The sequence below is a fragment of the Rana temporaria genome, chromosome 5 (assembly GCF_905171775.1).
Source record: "Rana temporaria chromosome 5, aRanTem1.1, whole genome shotgun sequence".
Classification (NCBI taxonomy): domain Eukaryota; kingdom Metazoa; phylum Chordata; class Amphibia; order Anura; family Ranidae; genus Rana; species Rana temporaria.
The window spans coordinates 282,202,105-282,221,474 of record NC_053493.1 but is presented as its reverse complement, the minus strand read 5'-3'; the positions used below and the strand labels follow the sequence as shown (position 1 = coordinate 282,221,474).

The 19,370-nt window shown below is 42.3% G+C and overlaps 1 protein-coding gene across 2 annotated transcripts in view; it reads right to left on the bottom strand.

Annotated features, from left to right (window-relative positions):
• The window catches only part of TMX3 (thioredoxin related transmembrane protein 3), a 121,085-nt gene that overhangs the window by 50,286 nt on the left and 51,429 nt on the right, over positions 1-19,370 (bottom strand). For both annotated transcript variants that reach the window (XM_040353905.1, XM_040353906.1), the window contains exons 7-9: positions 11,145-11,244; positions 8,033-8,110; positions 680-746 (exon numbers count right to left, since the gene is read on the bottom strand). In XM_040353905.1, coding sequence (XP_040209839.1) covers positions 680-746; positions 8,033-8,110; positions 11,145-11,244 — 245 coding nt within the window. The remainder of the gene's footprint in view (positions 1-679; positions 747-8,032; positions 8,111-11,144; positions 11,245-19,370) is intronic.

The following is a 19,370-nucleotide window of genomic DNA, read 5'->3' as shown; positions in this document are numbered from 1 at the left end:
CTTCTTTCAGGCTCTTTTTTTAACGCTAAAGCGCCTGAAAAATGCCCCAGTGTGAAAGGGGTCTTAAAAAACAAGCCAGAAAGGACAGCTCCCATATTCCTATCACGACAGGTTCGATTTAAAGTGGAGGTTCACCCTAAAAAACATCTATGTACCATTACATGCAGCATACTTGCGTCAGCTACAGTATGCTGGGTTTTTTTTTCCGGTGTACTTACCGTTTAATCGTTCATTTTCTTTTCTTCCTCCCGCGGGGAATAGGCGTACCTATGAAGAGGCGTAGATGATTGACATGCGGCTAAGGCACATCACGCGTTCCGAAAATAGCCGGACTAGGACTCGGCTCTTCACGGCGCTATACGGCGCCTGTGCACAGACTAGGAGCTGACTGCGCAGGCGCCGTATATAGCCGAGTCCTAGTTTAGGTATTTTCGGAACGCGTCACGTGCCTTAGCCGCACGTCAATCATCTACGCCTCTTCATAGGAACGCCTATTCCCAGCGGGAGGATGAAAAGAAAATGAACGATTAAACGGTAAGTACAGCGAGGAAAAAAAAAAAAAAAACAGCATACTGTAGCTGACGCAAGTATGCTGGATGGGATGGTATATAATCATTTTAGGGTGAACCTCCACTTTTGCTGTATTTCAGCCATTTGTATAGATGCAAGAAAAACTCACCGTCATAAACAAAGTAGGTTGAGTCTTTAAACACCAATATTGCAGGTACTTCATTCAGCTTGACATACTGCAAAGCAAAAAAAAAAAAAACATTCTAAATAATACGATAACAGTACTTACAATACATAGTACAGTACATTACTAACAATATCAACAGAAAATAGTAACAGTATCATAAAAAACACTTGGCTTAATATCAAAAAAAAATTTGATGGTCACTTTACGAGACTGTTCCCATTGTGCACCAATATTGAAGCATTGCCATTGCTTTACTCTTTTGTATTTCATGCCACTGGGTGCTTTTGGGTTTGAAAAATAGGTTGTATTATAGGTTGCCATTATTTTAGAATAACCATTTTCCTTTTTAAAATATAGCATCCAACAGTCAAAGAATGGCTATGCATGCAAACCATTTTATTTTTACCATTTACCCTACAGAGTGGTCCAGTGGTTTCATAGAAACACTTTTTCAGTGGCTGACAATCTAACCACCGTCTACTCAGGAGACCACCAAATGGTAAATAAGGACATTAGGAATTGTGGACAATGTAATCATGACAGGCAAGCCACATGCAGCAAAGGTCATTCTAAACACCGATCGGGACATAGTGATGAACACAATCTGTAAACCACACATGACTCCTCAGATCTCTGCTAGCTTTTTAGTGAGTTTTACTTTCAGCAACATAAAAACCCCAAATTACAGCAAAGTAGTTATTTCCTGTAACACAGCAAAAAGAAACGTTACACAGCACAGATTAACTTGTTATTATCTGCAGCCTCAGAACCAACTGCTGAACTCTGTGCCCCTCCCCCCCAGTCGACAGTGTTCTGGAATACTTATGGTGTATCCATCACCTCGCATTGGACTTGGTTATGTAATCTAGAACCATCTCCGTGGTGACATTTAGCATTAATTACTGTAATTACAACTTGTTGTTTCCAAGCTTGTAAAATGGTATAATCCAATATACCGGCAGGCCCCTGAAGACGTCAATTATTGATGACGAAACGGGTAGGGTGATGCTCTAGTTTGCCATCACTTCTGCTCTTTGGAATGTATGCCGACACCTGATGAGGTGCCGGTGCAGCAGCGCCCCCTGATTGTTTGAATAGATGTGGTCTCTTTAGTGCTGGATAAGCGCAATGGCAAGGGAGTATACAATTTTGTTACCATGGCTTTTAATAAATGGTCTCAATGTGGTTCTAAAGGTAGAAGGTTTCTTACCCTAAATGCATTAAGGTAAAAATATTCTGTGTTTAGCTCACACCCACCCCCCCTCCCCCATACTAACCTGAGCCCAAACTCGATCCAGCGCTGTGCCAGAGAGCAGCGGCTCTCTCAGCTTTCTCTCTCTCCCCCCTCACTGGCCATGGAGGTAGTAGTGGGAGCCATTGGCTCCTGTTGCTGTCAATCACAGCTAGTGAGTAGAGTGGGGGCAGGGCCAAGCCACACTGGGCTAGATTCACATAGATTAGCGGATCTTTAGATCCGCGTAATCTATGTGATTTACGATCTGCCGGTGCAATTTAGCGAGGCTAGTGCAGTATTCACAAAGCACTTACCTTGAAAACTGCACCGTTGGATCGTAACTCCCCCGGCGGAATTCAAATTCCGCGGCTAGGGGGAGTGTACGACCTACGCAAACGACGTAAAAATTTGAAAATCGGCGCGGGAACGACGGCCATACTTAACATTAGCTACCCCTCATATAGCAGGGGTAACTATCCGCCGGAAAAAGTCGAACGCAAACGACGTAAAAAAAAAGCGACGGGCGGGCGTTCGTTTCTGAATCGGCGGTTCTCCTTATTTGCATATCTGACGCGTAAAAGACAGAGGCGACACCTAGCGGCCGGCGGGAGATTGCAGCCTAAGATCCGACGGTGTAAGTCACTTACACCAGTCGGATCTAAGGGAGATCTATGCGGAACTGATTCTTATGAATCAGTCGCATAGATCCGACCGTTGGATGTCAGAGATACGATGGCGGATCAGGAGATCCACCGTCATATCTCTTTGTGAATCTGGCCCACTGTGTCAAGCGGCTTGCTACGGGGGCACTTGGGAGGGAGGAGCTAGGAGCGCCAGTGGGGAACCCCAGAAAAAAACAGGCAAGTATAAATAGTTTCTTTTTTTTTTTTTTTTTTATCGTTTAGAATCACTTTAAGCTATGAGAGCCTTCTTGTTTTTATTATCCCGATCTGCTTCTGTTGATCTTGTGAAACTATAATTTATGTTCCCGTGATATTCTTCTGATGTTGCAGCCTTTGGAGCATCCATAAAAGGAGCAATAAGATCACATTCTGACCTTCTTATTAATTAAGTGTTCTGTTGCATCTGGTGAGTGCTTACGAAGCTAGGGTTACCTGGAAGTCACACGGAAATGGAATAAAAAGAGTTGCACACGTGGAGCGCAGTGCTGAAGAGTATACACACAGACTGGTGTGGGAGAAATTTTTGCATACTGCACTTTATGAGCACAACTTGAAGTAGACTTTTATATTGTAAAGATAGTAATTTGTGGTCACTGGAGTCAATGCGGAACTTCAACCAAAAGGGGAAGTTGCGCTCTTCCTTCCTTTCAGTTCATTAGCACCTTATGTAGTTATTGTAGAATTTCCAGTTTCTTTAGAGTGCTGCATTTCTTTAATTTATTATTACAAATGCTTAGGGATTGGGCATTTTTAGCAGAAGCTATAGGGGTGATTCAGGGGAGTTTATGTGTGGGGTAAATTATAATTGTATTACCTGCATATTTGCATTAGTTAGTTTAGTTCTTAACTAGACTTCTCCCTTCTTCATGTTTCTTCAGTATCCAGCCTCCATGAATTTTAATATATAAATATATATATAGGCTATGTATTATAGCAAAATATATAAAAGATTAATTTTTTCAAAATTGTCGGTCTTTGTTTATAGCGCAAAAAAAAACCGCAGAGGTGATCAAATACCACTAAAAGAAAGCTCCATTAGTAAAAAAAAAAAAAAAAAAAAAAGAAGACGTCAAATCTGCTTGGGTACAGCGTCACATGGCCGTGCAATTGTCAGTTAAAGCAACGCAGTGCCATATTGCAAAAAATGGCCTGGTCATTAAGGGGGCAAATCCTTGCGGTCCTTAAGTTGTTCAAGTAGAACTATAGGAAAAACTTTCTTTCTTTTTATTTTTATTTTGGATAGAGTAAAGAGGGGGTTAAAAACCTTTGCCAGTTTTTTTTTTCACCATTTGTGTTCCATTGGGGAGATTTCACTTCAAGTCCCATAGCCAAAGCAGGAAGTGAGAGAGGAAATCACTGCAAATTAAGGGGATTCCTTGGGGACCCCCAGGTCATCAAAACTAGTGTCCACATTGGAAGATTTCCCTCCTATTACTTTTCTGGGGACAACCCAAAATGTGGAGTTTTCTTTTACTTTCAATAATGGTAAATGGTGAATTTCCCTAACGGGGGGCACAGACAGCATAAAAAACTGGCAGGCATTCGAATCCCTCTCCACTCTATCCAAAATGTAAAAAAAAAAAAAAAAATTGCCTTTAGTTATACTTTAACTCTTATTGAATTGAGCCCTATTTCTTAAGCCAGAGAAGCAGAGATTGTCAGTCGCTTCTGATAAAGTCATGCGACGCAACACGTAGGGCACCCCGGACCAGAAGTGATGTCGGAGACCTACACGTGGTTTGATTATACCAAGGCATTTTTAATACTTGTTTGATTTAAGACTTACTCTTTTTATTAAATTCATTTTAATTTAAAATACTACACTAAGGAAAGTCATTTTATTGTATCCTAACATCCGGATAAGCGTGGTGGACGGTGCCTTAAAGGGACCATTACCACCGATTACTTAGACATATCGGGCAGAACCAGGACCAGGCTAAGATCGGTGAAGCATTGTCCAAAGCAGTGGTCTCCAAACTGCGGCCCGAGGGCCGGATGTGGCCCTTTGCTTGCCTTTATCCGACATTGGAGCACCATTTCTCCCACTGACACCACTAATGGGGCACTAATCCCCCCTATGATACCAACAATGGGGCACTATTTCTCCCCCTAATACCAGATGTTTACTCCCACTGATGCCAGGAACATTTTCACTCTCGCTGGCCAAAGTCCGGCCCTCCAAGAGTCTGAAGGACAATAAACCGGCCCTTTGTTTAGAATGTTTGGAGACCCCTGGTCCAAAGTATGGAATTGGAATCAAAAGGTGCATTTGATTACTCATTAAGGTGAAAGTTCTCGGAGCACATAAGTGTCACAAGGAGGTGGAAGCACACCAATTGTTTTCACATTATCACACTTGAATTGATTCTCTTGAAGGAAGTGGATTGCACATCATACATCACTGTTGGAGAGTGAACTATTATACACACTAATATACTATATGCGCTTTGATATGGACTGCACTATGGTTATGCATATTTATGTTTCATTCATTTTGCAACTCTTCCCCTGCAGATCCTCCTCCTGCTGTGTCACATCATGGCAGGGTGAGCCATGGAGAGACTATCGTAGTGTCAAACTCAAGCGACCTTACAAACTTATTTTCCCTTGAAGAGGTGACCTGATGTGAGGACAGGCTGTCAAGTCCAGGACATCAGGACTCGATTGGGAAGCATTACATGCTGTCAAAAGAGGCATGACATTTTTTTGATCTCCCTGATATAAAGATGGGGTTTCAAGGACCATGTTCATTCTTTATATACTTGAGGCAGGGTTAGGCAACCTCGGCCCTCCAGCTGTTTTGAAACTACAAGTCCCATAAGACATTGCAAGACCCTGACAATCACAGGCATGACTCCCAGAGGCAGAGGCATGATGAGATTTGTAGTTTCTCCACAGCTGGAGTGCCGAGGTTGCCTACCCCTGACCTAAGGCCTCCTTTACACCGTCGGGTAGCTGCGGCCTCCAGTTTTCTGACACAAAATGTAGATGATTTTGCTGCTGTAATGACATGGTTATGCGATCAGCAGCAGCTGCGCAGCCTATATAAAAAAATAGCGGGCTGACAGTAATTGCTGCTGTTCGCATGTAGCCGCACAGAGCGGTTAGAAGTGGTTGAAGACAGATGTCAGAGACCTTGGATGCAGTCAGCTCAGCCCAGGCCAGCGTCAGCCACCTGCTCTATGTCCGGGTACATGCAAACAGCAGTGGCCGCTGTCAGTCCGCTATTATTTAAATGGGATGACCTGGTTATCCCAGCAGCAAGAATCCACCGTCTTGCTGCAGGAATCCGGCGGCCGCAGCTACCCAGCCACGTGAAAGAGTCCTAAGTTTGTATTGCAGGTTTGCATATTTTCCTTTTTTGTTTTGTATTTCAGGTCTAAAGACAAGTTATCTGTAATGTTATGTTTAATAGTGCAATCTGTCAATTGCAGAGCCAATATACTTGCATGTTTGCATTTGGTTAGTTTAGCCCTTAGCTAAACCCCTTCTGTTTCATGTTCCTCAGTAAGGCCCCTTTCACACGGGCACCTCCGTATTGCGGATTCTGCTTGCTCAGCAGGAGATCGCTCCGAGCAGATGGATGACAGGTCCTGTCACATTCGGACACAGTCCTGCTCTCCTCTATGGGGAAATCGGAAAAACCACCTGTCTGTTTTCATCCAGTACGATCCGATAGACGGATGGAAAATAGGACCACCATCCGCCTGGATTTTGCGGGCGGATCGGATGGCGGAGGAGACTGCAAGGTCCGAACAGGTCTGCCTGAAAAACTGACAGGTGGACCTGATCAGAAAGCTCATGTGAAACGACCCTTAGCCCAGGTTCACACTGGGCTGCGGGAGTGAAGCCATGCGAGTTCAGCTGAACTCGCACAATTTCACTCCCGCGGGCAGTCCGGATTTCGGCCGCGATTTAAGAGACATCTGTGCAGGTTTCTGCACAGATGTCAATGTAAATCGCAGCCCGAAATCGCAAAAAGTAGTACAGGAACTACTTTTTGAAATCGGTGCAGCGCCGCAGATGCGGCGTCGCACCGATTAGGATGGTGTCATTGCCGACAATTGCCGCCGATTTGAGATGCGATTTGACATGTGAAATCGCATCTCAAATCGTACCCAGTGTGAACCTGGGCTCAGTATCCAGCCTTCAAAGTGGACACAAGGGTAGAAGATGACAGTCCATTTACACTTTGATATGAAAGCTGAAGTAAAACGTCATTGGATTAAACTGATGTATCCTAATGGAGAGCTGAGCTGTCTGTGGAGAGCGCTATATCAAAAGGTGATCATACTGGCCACATGGACCAAGGTCTAACGGAAGTATGTCAATGTATAAGGAAGTGCTTGAAACACAACCGACAGCATTTTCTGAAGCTAGATCAGTCACTCTCTGGCCACAAATGATAATGAAAGTACTGGCCTGTGAAAGGTCATATCAGAGATGCAGAAACTTTGAGAAACTAAATAATACCACCTTATTTTTTATTTTTTTATTATTATTATTTTTTTTTTTTTTTTTTTACCCATCAAAAATGTTAAAATCGGGGATTGGATAACTCTATAAACTGAAAAAAATACTCAATGCAAGTAAATCTTTTATATGGTGTTGTTAAAAGTAATAAAAAAAAATAAAATATGGGCCAGATTCTCAAAAGAGATACGACGGCGTATAGCCTGATACGCCAGCGTATCTCTGAGTGCACCCGTCGTATCTATGTGCCCGATTCATAGAATCAGTTACGCATAGATAACCATTAGATCCGACAGGCGTAAGGCTGTCGGATCTTAAATGCAATTTTTTTTTCCGCCGCTAGGTGTCGCCGACGTCGTTTTCCCTATAGAGTATGCAAATTAGCAAAATACGCGAATTCCCGAACGTACGCCCGACCGACGCAGTGAAGTTACGACGTTTACGTAAGATTTGCGACGCGTAAAGTTGCCCCTGCTATATGAGGAGCAGCCAATGTTAAGTATGGCCGTCATTCCCGCGTCGAAATTTAAAAATGTACATCGTTTGCGTAAGTCGTCCGTGAATAGGGCTGGATGCCATTTACATTCACGTCGAAACCAAATGACGTCCTTGCAAGTCGGGAAATTTTAGGGACGGCGCATGCGCAGTACGTTCGGCGCGGGAAGGCGCCTAATTTAAATTAATTTGCGCCGGGGGATTTACGCCATTTATGTTCATGTTAATATCTTTAGCCGTTTGGACGTGATGCTGGAACATACATACATACATACATACACACACACACACACACGTTGAGTTTTATATATATAGATAACTGTATTGTCTCTCTTTTATATTGTATAGCGCTGCATTAACTGTTAGCGCTATATAAATCCTGTATAATAATAATAATAATAATAATAATAAGTTCTATGCATCAACATATTATAAAAACAGCATTATTACCTCCGGCAAGACATCTTCTGAAGCAGAAAAGAAGTATGTGTACACAATAAGTTCTGATGCAACTTCAATGAATTTTTCCTGTTAAAACAAATGATACATTTTATGGAAAGCACAACTGTATTTAACACTAGGTATTCACCAAAATTTATCAACCAATTGTCGTATTTTTTAATCTGCTAAACAGATTTGTAATTGTTTTAGCTGGTCTTAACCACTTGACCTCCAGGTCGTTTCTTGGCACTTTTTAACAATCAGTATTTTTTGCCAGCAGTACATAGGGAAGGGTGGAGAGACTGCACTTGAATGAAGAAACATGCAGAGCTGTTTTCTGAATAGACAAGCTCAGTGCTCATCTCCCTCTAAGCACTCTCCCCAACACAAATTGTTATCTTATGTGTCAGACAACTTCTCAGAAGTTAATCATGCTGATAACAGAGGAAAGAAGCACCAGAGAGAAAAGACACTTAAATCTTTGGAGAGAGAAAAGGTAACACTAAAGAGATTTTATATATATATATATATATATATATATATATTATATATTATATAGGAAACACTAAAGAGATATATATATATATATATATATATATATATATCTTTAGGGTTTCCTATATAATATATATATATATATATACACATACATACACACACACACACACACACACACACACACACACACATATATATATATATATATATATATATATATATATATATTTTACACATATACCCATACACACACACACACACACACACACACACACATACATACATACATACATACATACATACATATATACATATATATATATATATACTTAAAGCGGAGGTTCACCCTAAAAAACAACTATGTACCATCCCATCCAGCATACTACCGTCAGCTACAGTATGCATTTTTTTTTGCGCTGTACTTACCGTTTAATCCTTTACTTTCGTTTCAGACTCCCGCGGAGAGTAGGCGTTCCTATGAAGAGGGGAACATGATTGGCGTCCGGCTATACGGCGCCTGCGCACAGACTAGGAGCTGACTGCGCAGGCGCCGTATATATGCGAGTCCTATTTCGGCTATTTTCGAAACGTGTGACGTGCCATAGCCGGACGTCAATCATGTTCCCCTCTTCATAGGAACGCCTATTTCCCCGCCGGAGTCTGAAACAAAACTGGACGATTAAACGGTAAGTACAGCGCAAAAAAGAAGGCATACTGTAGCTGACGCTAGTATGCTGGATGGGATGGTAGATAAAGAATTATTTTTTTTTAGGGTGAACCCCCGCTTTAAAATTTCATGAATGGGGTTTATAACAACTTTAAAGCAGAGGCCCCGATTTAGAGGCCCAGCATAAATTGCTGGCTTTTGCAACTTTTAATGTCACGCCGTATTTGGGTAGTGGCTTTTCAAACGCAATTTTTTTTTTTGGGGGGGGGGGGGATACACGTTTAATAAAAAAATAAATAAAACTGAATACATAACCCAATTTTAAACTATAAAAATGTTACTCCAAGTAAAAAGAAACCAAAGATGTCACGTTAATGCACACCGTGCAACGGTGACAAAGTACATTTTTGCGATCTATAGGCAAATTCTTTCAAAGCCTTTACAGGTCACCACTTTGATATAGTAAATCTATAGAGCCTCACAAAAAAGATCCTGTCTTAGCTGGGCTCTATGATCAGCCAGCAAAAGTTTTGGCTGGTCGAATGGGAGTTGTCTGGTGTTTGAAAAGCAACAAAATCCTCAAACAGTGGAGTGCTACAAATACACAAGTAAATAGTGAACAATAAATAATCATATGAATAAAATAAATGAAACAAAAATCCAAAATGGATGTATAAATACGAAAAATTCTCCCAAATAGTGCAAAGAACACTGGCTCAAAATGAAAAGTGCCACAGTGTTGATAGTAGTTAAAGGTATCGACACAGGCAGTCATCGCTCGTGACGTCACCACGCTTTTTACTATCAAGAAGTTGTTTACCAGATTCCTGGGACCGGTCTTTTTCATTGATGAGCGATCTTATCTTTTGCAAGTAACCACTTGTTTATTTTAATAAAACTATTATATGTGGCTTTACACTATGTGGCTTTCCTCGTCTTTGTCCTCCACAAGTGTTGCTTACACACGAGGTTGCAGCAGGATCTACTTGAGCGTTCCATATCCTGAGTAGGAGACCAGCCTTAAAATACTGAATGCATTTGCTGCCGGACAATAGGCCCGTGTGTACTAGGCTTTACCGTATCATTGGTGGAGGAGCAAATGAGGTGTTGATTTAGATCTGTGGTTGTGCCAACAGCTTTGTAGTGATTTCACTGATTGGGCTAGATTCAGCATTGAATTACGCCGGCGTATCTATAGATACGCCGCATAAATTCAAAGCTGCGCCGGCGTATCTTCTTTCTGTATTCAGAAAGCAAGATACACCGACATTGGCCTAAGATCCGACTGGCGTAAGTCTCTTACACCGTCGTATCTTAGGGTGCATATTCCGTCGTTTTTGGCGTAGAATATGCAAATGAACTACATACGCCGATTCACAAATTTACATACGCCCGGCGCTATTTTTTTTTACGTCGTTTACGTTAGGCTTTTTCGGCGTAAGGCTGCTCCTGCTATTATGAGGCGTACGCAATGTTAAGTATGGACGTCGTTCCCGCGTCGGCCCCATTTACGCTACGCCGTCGCAACTTACGGAGCAAGTGTTTTGTGAATACTGCACTTGCCCCTGTAAGTTGCGGCGGCGTAGCGTAAATAACATATGCTACGCCCGCACAATTGTACGTCCCCCTACCTGAATCTAGCCCTTTATGTTTTGTCTGATATTTGGGCTGACATGCCTTGACTGGGCCTGAAATGCCTAGCTACACCTATGTATAGGTAAAAGCACAGAGAAAAAAAAAAAAAGTCTAAAAAAAAAAAAAAAAAAAGTCTAAAAAAACAAACAAACAACAACAACAACAACAAAAAAAACACTATTCTTTCTCAAAATGTATAATGTCTTGCTAGCGTAATTAGCAATCATAGCAAAACAAATTTTAAATTGTGCATTTCTTCACATGTACAAAATACAATAACATTTTGTAAAATTTAGAATACTGAGAAGTTTAGCTTTTCACCTTTAAAGTAGAATCAACACCAACATATACAAACAGTACTCGGTGACGCTTCTGCACATGGTCGAACATCTGCTGGCTAGGAAGCTGTCGTATAAGAGGCCTACAATGAAAAGCAAACATCAAAGAGTCAAATATATGCAAAGTTAAAAAGAAACAGTCAGCTCTATTTTAAAATTTTAGAAACAAAGGTTGTGTATGCTATTAAGAAATGTGTGTCTTTTACCACCATTTCCCTTTATTAGAAAGAGTTCAGTCCTGGAGAATAAAGATGTTTCCTTTTAGGCAGTGAGGGCCATAGGGTGGCACATATTTCATGAAGACTGGTGTCTAGTGGGGAAAGCGAAGTCCAGAAGTTACAATTTTTTGGAAGTTGCATTCTTTTTTTTTTTTTTTTTTTAACAAGAGATGTGTTGATTTTCTATTTGTTTTAAAGGGACCCCAATAGAACCCCAGCTCAGTAGTACTCCCACTCAGCAGATTCCCAGCTCATTAGCGCCCCCGTTCAACAGACCCCCTGCTTATTGGTACTTTTGTTCTGCAGATCTCCAGCTTATTAGTACCCTCATTCAGCAGATCCCCTGCTCAGTAGTACCCCCAGCTTTGCTGATCCCCCACTTAGTAGCAACCCCCAGCTCTGCTGATTCTGTGTTCAGTTGTAACCCCCAGCTCTGCTGATCCCCTACTGAGTAGTAACCCCCAGCTGTGCTGATCCCCCGCTGAGTAGTAACCCCCAGCTGTGCTGATCCCCCGCTGAGTAGTAACCCCCAGCTGTGCTGATCCCCCGCTGAGCAGTAACCCCCAGCTCTGCTGATTCCCCAATGAGTAGTAACCCCCAGCTGAATAGTAATCCCCAGCTGTGCTGATCCCCCGCTCAGTAGTAACCCCAAGCTCTGATGATCCTCTGGTTTACTCTCTCAAGTCCCTGCTCATATTCTGCTAAATTCCCCCCAGGTTGCGCTCCACGTATAACATCTGCTAGTTTCTCCTCCAGTCCCCCAGCTCTGCTGATCCTCTGCCTCTTCCATTATAGCGTTCCCGTGTTGCACACCTCAAGTGCCATCTGCTAGTTGCTCCGCTACGGACCCCGCCCCGTCTTCTGGATGCTCCACACTGCACACCAGATGTGACATCTGCACCAGATACTTCCAAAATATATACACGTGAACCAGAAGTTTCTGCCGATTTCGTTTTTCCGGTTCGCTTGTTGGTTTCCCAGTGCATCCTAGTATATCTAATACCTGCAACACTTTCAAAACAAAGCAAAGCTAACACTGAATAAAATCCCCTCAAAAGATGCAGATGCCGTTAGCAAGCTTTGTCATAGACTTCTATGGGGGCTTTGGAGCACCTTTGAAGCACCAAGAAAGCGACACATGGTATAATTTTTGAAGCAAAGAAAACGTGTAAACAGGACTTGAAGTATACTATTTTATTTAGTGACAGGTGCATTCAGAGCACTTTAACCACTTAAGACCCGGACCAAAATGCAGGTAAAAGACCAGGCCCCTTTTTGCGTTTCGCCACTGCGTTGCTTTAACTGACAATTGTGCGGTCGTGCGACGTGGCTCCCAAACAAAATTGGCGCCCTTTTTTCCCCCACAAATAGAGCTTTCTTTTGGTGGTATTTGATCACCTCTGCGGTTTTTATTTTTTGCGCTATAAACAAAAATAGAGCGACAATTTTGAAAAAAATTCTATATTTTTTTACTTGTTGCTATAATAAATATTCCCCAAAAATATATTTAAAAAAAACTGGTTTTTCCCTCAGTTTAGGCCGATACATATTCTTCTACCTATTTTTGGTATAAAAAAAAAAAAAAAATCGCAATAAACGTTTATCGATTGATTTGCGCAAAATTTATAGCGTTTACAAAATAGGGGATAGTTTTATTGCATTTTTATTATTATTTTTTACTACTAATGGCAGCGATCAGCGTTTTTTTACATGACTGTGACATTATGGCGGACACTTCGGACAATTTTGACACATTTTTGGGACCATTGTCATTTTCACAGCAAAAAATTGATTAAAAATGCATTGTTTACTGTGAAAATGACAATTGCAGTTTGGGAGTTAACCACAAGGGGGCTCTGAAGGGGTTAAGTGTGACCTCATCTGTGTTTCTAACTGTAGGGGGGTGTGGCTGTAGGTGTGACGTCATTGATTGTGATTCCCTATATTAGGGAACACACGATCGATGACAGCGCCACAGTGAAGAACAGGGAAGCTGTGTTTACACACAGCTCTCCCTGTTCTTCAGCTCCGGGGACCGATCGCTGGACTCCATCGGCGATCGGGTCCGCGGGTCCCGCGGCCACGGAGCTTCGGACCGGATTGCGGGCGGGCGCCATGGGCGCGCGCCCCCACGACCCACGGCTGGGCATTCAACAATCACGTACAGGTACGTGATTGTGCCCAGCCGTGCCATTCTGCCGACGTATATCGGCGTTAGGCGGTCCTTAACCACTTAAGACCAGGACCAAAATGCAGCTAAAGGACCAGGCCCCTTTTTGCGTTTCGCCACTGCGTCGCTTTAACTGACAATTGTGCGGTCGTGCGACGTGGCTCCCAAACAAAATTGTCGCCCTTTTTTCCCCACAAATAGAGCTTTCTTTTGGTGGTATTTGATCACCTCTGCAGTTTTTATTTTTTGCGCTATAAACAAAAATAGAGCGACAATTTTGAAAAAAAATTCAATATTTTTTACTTGTTGCTATGATAAATATCCCCCAAAAATATATAAAAAAATATTGTTTTTCCTCAGTTTAGGCCGATACGTATTATTCTACCTATTTTTGGTAAAAAAAAATCGCAATAAACGTTTATCAATTGGTTTGCGCAAAATTTATAGCGTTTACAAAATAGGGAATAGTTTTATTGCATTTTTATTTTTTTACTACTAATGGCAGCGATCAGCGTTTTTTTACATGACTGCGATATTATGGGGGAACACTTCGGACAATTTTGACACATTTTTGGGACCATTGTCATTTTCACAGCAAAAAATGGATTAAAAATGCATTGTTTACTGTGGAAATGACCGTTGCAGTTTGGGAGTTAACCACAACTGGGCGCTGAAGGGGTTAAGTGTGACCTCATCTGTGTTTCTAACTGTAGGGGGTGTGGCTGTAGGTGTGACATCATTGATTGTGATTGCCTATATTAGGTAACACGCGGTCGATGAGGGTGCCACAGTGAAGAACGGGGAAGCTGTGTTTACACACAGCTCTCCTCGTTCTTCAGCTCCGGGGACCGATCGCGGGACTCCAGCGGGGCGATCGGGTCCGAGACCCACGGCTGGGCATTTAACAATCACGTACAGGTACGTGATTGTGCCCAGCCATGCCATTCTGCCGACGTATATCTGCGTTAGGCGGTCCTTAAGTGGTTAAAAAAGCGTGTCCAATGCCACATTTTGAAGCAAGTGTAAATGAGCGTGAGCTTTTTACAGTTGCTCACGGATCTTGACTTCCATTTTCAACTACTTCATAGTATCTCCAAGGCAGAGCTCTTCCTGTTCTTAAACCAGTCTCTTTACACACCTTGAAATGACATTTCTCATTGTATGCTCACTGGGTGTAAAACAAACACCCTTTCCTTGAAGATGGACTATATTTGTTTAAATGAGAGGAAATGCATTTATATGCCAAGACTCTGTGGGAACCTTTACCACTCATAAAAGATACTAGACATGTAGCAGTCCTAACCATAGTTATTACATCTCTCTCCCAGTTTTCTTATGCTCATTATTACGTATCATTATTAATAATCTAGGTGGAGTAGATGTTTGAACATGTGAGAACTGGATTATCCAGCCCTGATACTTGAAATGTGCTTCAGGCAAGGTCTGCAGTATTAACATAATACTGTACAGCTTTTATTTGACAAAATGTACATGTATATTAGGCTTCAATAAAAGACCTCAAAGCATGTTGAAATCCTTATTGCTATTGGTGCCCACGTGTACGACAACAGGCTGACAGAACGTGTATTTTCTTGGACCAAAAAAACATGACAACAAAAGAATAGGGAGGTAGATGTCAGGTGTCTGTCTTTGTACAAAGACTAACAATAGAAGAGAATAGAATGCTTTCCCAAGTCTTGGAGACTACTACTCTTGGAGATTCCATTACCAACATGAGGGTGATTTTTAAAACCCAGGAGAAATAAGAGGTATCACCCCCAAAAAGAAATGTGAGATTCTTGCCAACATTTTATACAAGGAAAAAAAAAAAGGCTGGTACGGTCTAGTGCAGGGATCCTCAAACTACGGCCCTCCAGTTGTTCAGGAACTACAATTCCCATCATGCCTAGTCATGTCTGTGAACAGGGGTTGACAAATTTGCTTGGAATCTAGGAGCCAGCTAAAAAAGTTAGGAGACAGAAAACGCGCCCCGTCCCGACGAGCTCGCGCGCAGAAGCGAACACATACGTGAGCAGCGCCCGCATATGTAAACGGTGTTCAAACCACACATGTGAGGTATCGCCGCAATCGCTAGAGCGGGAGAAATAATTCTAGCCCTAGATCTCCTCTGTAACTCAAAACATGCAACCTGTAGAATTTTTTAAACGTCGCCTATGGAGATTTTAAAGGGTAAAAGTTTGTCGCCATTCCACGAGCGGACGTAATTTTGAAGCGTGACATGTTAGGTATCAATTTACTCGGCGTAACATTATCTTTCATAATATTAAAAAAAAATGGGGATAACTTTACTGTTGTCTTATTTTTTAATTAAAAAAAGTGTAATTTTTTCCCAAAAAGTGCGCTTGTAGGACCGCTGCGCAAATACGGCGTGACAGAAAGTATTGCAACGATCGCCATTTTATTCTCTAGGGTGTTAGGATAAAAAATATATATAATGTTTGGGGGTTCTAATTAGAGGGAAGAAGATGGCAGTGAAAAATTACATTAGAATTGCTGTTTAACTTGTAATGCTTAACTTGTAATACCAACGGCCATCACCAGATGGCACCAGCTTACACATCTGGTGGTAATAACTTGTAATACCAACGGCTCACCACCAGATGGCGCCAGCTCAAAAAAAAAAAAAAGCCAAGTCGCTTCCAAGCCAAGGACCATATTTCTAGTTGCCATGGCGACCTGGCGACCGGGATTTGTCGAGCCCTGTCTGTGAATGTCAGAGTTTTACAATGCCTCATGGGACTTGAAGTTCCGCCACAGCTGGAGAGACATATTTTGAAGATTCCTGGTCTAGTGCTTGCCAGACAGTGCTCTCCTACATATTTGCTCACTTCAATATACAGTAGACCTCTAAATTATAGGAGGTCTATACAAGTTCAATTGTCATAATCAGGCTAGAGGGAGACATTATGTAAGGCGGAGAATCATCTGGATTATATGAACTCTGGATCTAGGAGTGCTTAGGTTTGGATATGTACAGTTAGGGGAAAAAGGTATTTGGCCCCCTGCTGATTTTGTACATTTGCCCACTGACAAAGAAATGATCGGTCTATCATTGTAATGGTCGGTTTATTTTAAGAGTGAGACAGAACAACAATAAAAATATCCAGAAAAACACATTTTAAAATAGTTATAAATGTATTTGCAAGAAGTGAAACAAGTATTTGACCCCTTCGCAAAACACGACTTAGTACTTGGTGGCAAAACCCTTATTGGCAATCACACAGGTCAGATGTTTCTTGCACACATCTCAGGAGGGATTTTGTCCCACTTCTCTTTGCAGATCCTCTCCGAGTCTTTAACCACTTCCCGACCGCCGCATGTAGATATACGTCGGCAGAATGGCACGGACAGGCACATCAACGTACCTGTACGTGCCTGCCTAGACGGGGGTCCGATCGGGACCCCCCCGCGCGCTACATGCGGCGGTCGGATACCCGCGGGGAGCGATCCGGGACGTAGGCGCGGCTATTCGCTTCTAGCAGCTCCATCGCGATCGCACCCTGGAGCTTAAGAACGGGGAGAGCCGTATGTAAACACGGCTTCCCCGTGCTTCACTGTGGCGGCGTATCGATCGAGTGATCCCTTTTATAGGGAGACTCGATCGATGACGTCAGACCTACAGCCACACCCCCCTACAGTAGTAAACACACACAAAGTGAACCCTAACTCCTACAGCACCCCCTGTGGTTAACTCCCAAACTGCAACTGTCATTTTCACAATAAACAATGCAATTTAAATGCATTTTTTGCTGTGAAAATGACAATGGTCCCAAAAATGTGTCAAAATTGTCCGAAGTGTCCGCCATAATGTCGCAGTCACGAAAAAAAAATCGCTGATCGCCGCCATAAGTAGTGAAAAAAAATAAAACTATCCCCTATTTTGTAAACGCTATAAATTTTGCGCAAACCAATCGATAAACGCTTATTTTACCAAAAATAGGTAGAAGAATACGTATCGGCCTAAACTGAGGAAAAAAAAAAAATTGGGGGGGATATTTATTATAGCAAAAAGTAAAAAATATTGCATTTTTTTCAAAATTGTCGCTGTATTTTTGTTTATAGCGCAAAAAATAAAAACCGCAGAGGTGATCAAATACCACCAAAAGAAAGCTCTATTTGTGGGGAAAAAAGGACGCCAATTTTGTTTGGGAGCCACGTCGCACGACCGCGCAATTGTCTGTTAAATCGACGCAGTGCCGAATTGTAAAAAACCCCTTGGGTCATTTAGCAGCATATTGGTGGTTAAGGTTTCAAGGCTGATGTTTGGTAACTCGAACAGTTAGTTCCCTCCACATATTTTCTATGGGATTAAGGTCTGGAGACTGGCTAGGCCACTCCAGGACCTTAATGTTCTTCTTCATGAGACACTCCTTTGTTACCTTGGTAGTGTGTTTTGGGTCATTGTCATGCTGGATAACCCATCCACGACCCATTTTCAATGCCCTGGCTGAGGGAAGGAGGTTCTCACTCAAGAGTTGATGATACATGGCCTGTCCATTGTCCCTTTGATGCGGTGAAGTTTCCCTGTCCCCATAGCAGGAAAACATCCCCAAAGCATAATGTTTCCACCTCCATGTTTGACGGTGGGGACGGTGTTCTTGGGGTCATAGGCAGCATTACGCCTCCAAACACGGCGAGTTGAGTTGATGTCAAAGAGCTTGATTTTGGTCTCATCTGAGCACAACACTTTCACCCAGGTCTCCTCTGAATCATTCATATGTTCTTTAGCAAACATCAGACGGGCCTGTACATGTGCTTCTTTGAGCAGGGGATTGCAGTCCTTCAGTGTAGTGCAGGGATCCTCAAACTACAGGCTCTCCAGCTGTTGTGGAACTACACATCCCATGAGGCATTGTAAAACTCTGACATTCACAGACATGACTAGGCATGATGGGAATTGTAGTTCCTGAACAACTGGAGGGCCATAGTTTGAAGACCCCTGGTGTAGTGTGTTGCCAATTGTTTTCTTGTTGACTGTGATCCCAACTGCCTTGAGATCATTGACAAGATTCTCCCGTGTAGTTCTGGGCCGATTCCTCACCGTTCTCATGATCATTGAAACTCCACGAGGTGAGATCTTGCATGGAGCCCCAGACCCAGTTATTTTGTGTTTCTTCCATTTGCGAATAATCACACCAACTGTTGTCACCTTCTCACCAAGCTGCTTGGCGATGGTCTTGTAGCCTATTCCAGCCCTGTGTAGCTCTACAATCTTGTCCCTGACGTCCTTGGACAGCTCTTTGGTCTTGGCCATGGTGGAGAGATTGGAATCTGATTGATTTGCTTCTGCGGACAGGTAACAAGCTGAGATTAGGAGCACTCACTTTAAATCTCAGCTTGTTACCTGAATAGAAGACACCTGGAATTTAAAAAATCTTGCTGATTGATAGGGGTTCAAATACTTATTTCACTCAATAAAATGAAAATCAATTTATAATGTTTTTTTAAATGCATTTTTCTGGATTTTTTTGTTGTTGTTATTATGTCTCTCACTGTTAAAATAAGCCTACCATTCAAACGATAGATTAATCATTTTTCTTTGTCAGTGGGCAAACGTACAAAATCAGCAAGGCATCAAATACTTTTTTCCCCTCACTGTATGGTGCCATCTGCCCGATTATCTCCATTGAGCTTATATAGAAGGTGTTCATCTACACAGTGTGCTCACAGGATTTTATGAATTTTCTTCACTTGTCCATTGGACCGACACACACCAATTATATATTATACACATGGGACTTTATTATTGCTTATGTAATATGCACAGATTTGTGTGTTGAGGTTACACACTTTCACTATT